The sequence below is a fragment of the Phasianus colchicus genome, chromosome 10, assembly GCF_987193195.1.
Source record: "Phasianus colchicus chromosome 10, bPhaCol1.hap1.1, whole genome shotgun sequence".
Classification (NCBI taxonomy): domain Eukaryota; kingdom Metazoa; phylum Chordata; class Aves; order Galliformes; family Phasianidae; genus Phasianus; species Phasianus colchicus.
The window spans coordinates 12,332,820-12,339,256 of NC_143445.1; the positions used below are offsets into that span (position 1 = coordinate 12,332,820).

Here is a 6,437-nt window from a genome sequence, read left to right on the forward strand (position 1 = left end):
GGGCCGCGAGCGGCAAGGAAAAACGCGGGGCGGGGGACGAATAGAAGAAACACAGAAATAACCGGGGAGAAGCGGCAGCTCCCACGCGCGCACCGCGGACCGGCGGGGTTCCCTCCCGGCGGACGCACCCGAGCCGGGAAGCACAATGGAGCCGCCGGCGCACGCCGGCAGCGCATCCCCGCCGCGCTCCGCACCTCCCGCCGCCCCGCACCTCACCTGCGGGGCCGGGCCCGGAGCGCCGCTCCCCCGCCACCGGCAGCGCCAAGGCCAGCAGCAGCGGCAGGAGGAGCCGCGGGAGCCGGGCGCCGCTCCACGCCATCTTCCCCCTCCGCACCGCCGCCGCCGCTCCCCGCGCCGCCAGCCCCGAGGGAGGAGGTGGGAGAAAGGGGAAAAGCGCCGCCAGGAGCAGCCGGTGCCGCGCCCGGGATGCCGCTCCTCCTTCCGCGGCGGGCAGAGCGAAGGGCGCTGCCGCCCGCCCCAGGCTTTATACGGCGGTGGGAGGACCCGGGCGGCGAGGGCGCCCGGCGGCGCAAGAGGAGCCGCTCGTGGCCTCCGCGCCCGGGCGCACACCGCCGCGGGAGGGGCGGGGCCGCCAAGCTCCGCCCTCGGGCGCCGCGGGAGCGCAGTGCTGCGCGGGCAGGGCGCGCCCCGGCCCGGCGTTGTGCGGGGATGGAGCGCGTCCGAAGGCGTTACTGCGACAAAAGCCAGCCGGGGCGGCGGTAACAGCACTGCGCGCCCGCTCTGCTTGGAAACGGCATCGCTGCCAACAACCCATCGCAGGATCGTCCGCATTTCCATATCCAAACGCCAAACAAAACCGACCAAATTCATTTTTCATGGGTGCCATCGTTTTCACCCAGTACCATGGTGGGAATGAAGGAGATGTCCTGAGATGCATTATTCCCGTGCTTTTCTTCCTGTTGCAACACAAGTTGTATTCAAAATAATAATAACTTAAGTGCTAATAAGTCACATATAATCCTAAAAGCAGATGGTGGCCTATTGACATCAGTAAGGGTTTATGCTTTGGAAACATTACTGGAGGACCAAGGGCATCATCCAAACAGAAAATTCGTGCTGAAAGAAGGACTCATGTATTTAAGATCCACCTATATAGCAGTCAAGTAGACACCTCATTTTTAATCTTAAATGCTTCTATGGGCCTACCAGATGTGATTTTTGGATCCACAGAGTGAAAAATAAGGGTGAAAGAAGGGAAAACTTGACTGTGCCATCCTTTGGTTTGGAATCTCAAGCAGAAATCAGGCCCAGCGTTACGTGCCCAGATGCTTGCATGGCTAATTGGGAGAACTGCATCAGGCAGTACGTGGCAGGGAGAGAGCACAGAAGTTCACCCCTGGGTCCCAGTAGCTCTGAGCACAGAGAAAGCCTAGGCAGGAGAAACAGGGAAATGCTGAAAATGAAGGAACCTGTCAGTGAAGCTGCAGTTGATAATTACAGGAAAAAAAATAAAAGCCCCTTTGCTTCTTGGACAATTACTCATGGCCGACTTTCTCCTGCCACCTCCATCAGGCTCACAGAGACTCAGCAGAAAACAAACATTATCTGAGACGGATGAGCACTGCTCAGTTCACATCGCTGTGTGGCTGCTTGGCCTCCAAGGAGCAGCACTGCTGCACAGCACGAGTGTTGTGCTGGCTGTGAGTAATGCCATGACCTGGGCACACTGTGAGCAGTTCTTCACTCATTTCAAGAATCAAGTTCAAATGTTAGATAAGAAACTGGGGGAAGATGGAAAAAAAATAGTTACAGCTATAGTCTTAAGGTAGAATACAGGTAAGAAACTTTTCGAAAGAGGTCCTAACAGATCAAACCTCATCTCAGGTCTGGTAACAGTAACACTTACAGATGTAAAGAACATGTAATTACAAGGCTGACAAATAAGAAGTCATTGGAAAGGAATTAAATCACAGTAGATATGTAGAATGTCATCAACCATGAAAGAAAGGACAGATTTCCTCAATAAAGCCTGAGTGGAAAAAGAAAGACTGTTGGGCATCATTTCAGAATAGCATGGAGCTGAGGTCATGGCTCCCACGGACAGGAAGCAGGAAAGCTCAGCCCTCAGGATCGAGGGTAAAACCATCAGCTGAGCGTCACATCCATGCTCCAGGGAACTGCTCCCCACAGTCCAACCCTGGCAGCAGCACAGCTTCAATAGACAGCAGTACACAGGTCCTGGAACTACACCCTGATGTGAACACCAATAGTTTGCAAAAGAGGAGGAGGTATCAGAGAAATCCCGGGAAGCATTTTGTTACCAAATGTTCATGTAGGCAGTAATAGAAAAGAATGAAAACTATTAATGAAAGAAGGATGTAATATGCAATAATTAAAGGAAAGGAGGAAGCTGGCAAGGATACATTTCTAATGTATGGCAAAAATGGAGAACTGCAATAGAAAAAAATACATGTGCATAGCAAGTTCATGCCCAGAATTTGACTAAAGACTTCTACATTTTCTTGTTATTTTCCTTGGTCTCTTCTAAACTAATTTTATTTTAGAATTTTCTTAGAAAATTCAAGCTTTTTCCCCAGGAGAACACAGAGCTGAAAGCGGTGCATGCAAGGCAATAGATGTGGTGAATCCATCTCCTATCCCCAGAGCTTTGCTCTGCCCAACAGAAAGGAAAATGCTTGTGAAATGCCAGCGCTGAGTGCGGCTGGCTGCAGAATGCCCAGGAGCTCTCTCTGGCCCTGCCTCTGCAGACACTGGGTCAGACGGGCTGCTTTTGTCCAGAAATACCAACTTCAAGGCCTGAGCTGGCAGCTGGAGGTTAGTGCTGTTACAGTGTTCCCAAATCTCTGAACTAAGTAGAAACTTGTCCTCAAATTAAGACTTTTGAAGAATAATATAGGCAGTGTGTTCTGTATCATGCAAGTATGCATGTTGTGCTACAGAGGTTAACTCCAGAAACAATTTGTACAAGTATACCAAGACATAGTCTTACATTGTCACCCTTTGCACCTTTGACTTCTGACCTTATCAAACCTTCATAAAGAAAAAAACCTTCCTTTTTCTCTGAAACAAAGTAATTTCTCCATGGGAAATCAATGGATTTTGTGAAGCAGACATGGCGGAGGGGAGACAACTCTCCTGTTAGTTGCGTGGATCTGAGCATGGGAGCCCAAAGGATTTTCTTGTCCTAAAACTCCAGAAACAGTAAGCAGCACCAGAAAAGGGATCGAGCAGCCGCAAGCAGTGCTCCCTTCAGAAACTTACCATGAAAAGTGATTTTGTGTAAACTATCAGCCAGTTGCCAAACTATTTTTTTTTTTCTTTTTTCTTTTTTTCTCTTTTCTTTTTTCACTGTGGTGCATTTTCAAAGGATCAGCAATAACATCTAGGATTCAGCTGGCAGATATTTGAGCAGAATTCTCGGGGACCTCTGCAGGAGACAACATCTCCCTGAGTTGTTTGCAATACCCATTCCTTCAGTGCCTTTTTCCTCAAATGTTCAGATACTCTTTTCTATCCCCATTTCCTTTTCCCATCTGTTTCCTAACTGCATGGAATCATCATATGGCTGGCAACTTCCATCTTCCCTAAACCACCAACAAGGTTATGTTTCAACATATGGATAACTATTGCAACGTGGAATGGAAGCACACATAGTTCATTACATTGCAAGCCCATCATTGCAGCCAGATGGAAGCAGGTTCCATCACAGGAAGCTGCTTTCTGAACTATAAAAGTTGTAGTTATGCTTCATAAAGATGAAATTGCAGCAAGGGAGGAAGGACCTTACTCTGCCCATGTAAATCAGCAGCAGTCAGAGCTTTGTTGCTTCAGATGTGTTTAATCAGCAGTCACCTGCAGTGCAGTTAACGAGGAGGAAAAGTGAAAGGCATAGGAAATCAGTGATGAAAGTGGCAAAGCCTTAGCAGAATTTACAAAGGAATAGCAGCTCTCTTTTAATATTCACCCTTTGTTCATTACATCCATCCCACGAAATGAATGAAGTTGCCATGTGCTGCAAACTGAGCTAAAGAAGAGAAGAAAGGGAAGATGAGCTTTCCCCATCTCCAGCATTTCAGGCAGAAACATCACCTTTCCCTGAAGAAGTGACTGCAAGGCCTTTCTCTCCAAAGCACTTCTTCAGCCCTCCTGCACTCAGGCATGGTTCATCTTCCACAACGACTTTTGCAGACAAGCTGTAAAACCTAACATGTAAAACAAGCCAGGCAAACCAGAGATTACTTACATCTTCTTCTAAGAGACCTTTTTCATATCTTCCAGCTACTTTTTATTATATTCTAAGAAAAACATAAAACCACAGAATGTGCTCCTGCTGGGTTTTGCTTGTCCTTGAACTCATCTAACTCTGCACATCTAAGAGTCCAAACCTCCTTCACTCAAGAGCCCCACTAGCATATCTTCTTAACAGATGCTGAAATGAGAAAGCGCTGAGCTACCTTGCCTAATATTACAACATTACTGTCCATCATCAGGCAATAATAAAAGGGAAAAAAAAAGAAAAAAAAAAATACAAGATTAGTCTGTGGAAAACCATGGGACAGAAGGAATTGTCAGCAATTCCTTCACTGGCAGCAATACTCCAAGAATGAAAAAGAAACATCATGCAAGTAAGGTTATTAGTTTCATGTCATAAATACTTGATAACCTGACTGTTTCCCCTTGAGTTTAGATTAGTAATTCATACCTATTTTTCCAAATAAATGATTAACCTTTTTGAATGATAAATTCAACTGATCAGTATTTTACATGAATTAGGGGTATTATCTGAAAATATCAGGGATTCGTGATAGAATAATACTAAAAAAAATAATATTCCAAAGTAAAATTTGAAAAATCTCTTTTCAGTTATAGCAAATCACGTTCTGCAGGTATATCTCACTGAAATGATTACATCTGTTTTCACTCCACAAGCCTATGAAATACTGGAGCTAAGCTAGAATGAAATGAACAGAAATACATGGGTGTTGTTGGTTTCTTTAACAAATACATCAATATGAGCTTAAAGGCCCATCTGGCAGTAATATAGCATTTAAACATGCATCGCATTGCCTGACCCAGTGTGTGCATGTGATTCCTTAACAAGGGCCTCTTAAGTAGTTCAACCCCGATGAGAAATCTTCCATAGCCATTTTATTTTCAAAGAATCAGGCTAAATGTTACTGAAATTCTACTCTAGCTGTCTGAAAATAGTTTCTCTTTGGTTGCCTCCCTCTAATTTATCCTCAGCTCCAATAAGAACAGAGCTGCCACCCCAGTCTTGTTATTATGGGCGCGATCCAGTCGGTGGCCGAGGGGCCCCACACTGCTCAGAGCCACTCATTTCAGGGGATGTCCAGCACCTTGCACTGCTGAGCACGGCGTGCATCATTCAGGCTATATTCATCATGTCTCTCCCAAGCCATCCAATCAGAAATCACTTTGTTGCTTTCGCTCATTCATAATTATAGCCATGAACAGCCCAAATGAGCAAAAGATTAATAGTGCTAGCAAACATTTCCAGGGTATAATCAGCTGTCGACCCATAATTACTCAAAAGATCGAATGAGTGGCTTTGAAATTACAAGGAGAGCTACATTCCTGCGCTGAGACTGAGCAGCAAGACATGAGTGCCCATGAAAACCCGTGCTACGATTTTTGTCTGCGGTCCATCCTCCGGTATTTATGACATGCTTGCTCCAGCCTCAAGGCCCCATCCTGCATTACCGAAGTCAGTGTGCACCATAAGAGAAAAATATCCTGCTGACCGTGCCTTAAGCCAGACCTTCTGCACTGAGGGAGGTCTTAGGCATCTGGCCTAAGGCCAGGTCTGATCCCCATTTTTTGCTTTCATTGCACTAATTCGTACATGATTTATGTAGGCACCAAAAGCTGTAAATTAAGCCCTGCAGAGTGCATCTTGTAAACCCTGCTGACCAGGGTTGATCTTGTAAAAACTTCAGTTCCATCACCCCATAAACTGGAAAATGCTTTGCAGGACTTCAAATGAGTGGTGTTGAAATGGACAGTTAATCATAATGAGTAATTTAAAGGCTTCATTTGTTAAAGTTTAGGGATGCAGAAAAAAATGTAATTGAAAAGGAGCTGACATTCAAGAGAACAGGCTTAAAGCAAAGAAGTTTTAAACATTTACTGTGGGATGAATAGGAACTGGTGGAAAAATGCACTTATGAATTTGTCTGAAACTGGGAGTCTATGTGAGCATTTATGTCTCTGTCAACAAACCATCGTAATGTAAAAAATGTTCCTCTGAAATAAGTCTGTGGTATTAAACAGACTGAAGAGCATCCCATGTGTTCAGCCAATAGGGGAGGGCAGGTCAGTATGCGTTTTCCAAGAGTTACCCTAAAGCTCTCTTTTCTTTTGAGATTTCAGAAGCCTGGTCCAGTCTCCTAGAGTGGCAATTTGGGAAAACCGCTGGAGCAGGGAAGCTTCTCCCA

At 45.9% G+C, this 6,437-nt stretch overlaps 1 protein-coding gene across 2 annotated transcripts in view; it reads right to left on the bottom strand.

Moving 5' to 3' along the window:
- Positions 1-532, bottom strand: part of PLOD2 (procollagen-lysine,2-oxoglutarate 5-dioxygenase 2) — a 48,448-nt gene extending 47,916 nt beyond the window's left edge. For both annotated transcript variants that reach the window (XM_031596278.2, XM_031596279.2), the window contains exon 1: positions 217-532. In XM_031596278.2, the coding sequence (XP_031452138.2) occupies positions 217-319 (103 nt within the window). In that variant the 5' untranslated portion in view covers positions 320-532. The remainder of the gene's footprint in view (positions 1-216) is intronic.
- Positions 533-6,437: the final 5,905 nt, after the last annotated feature.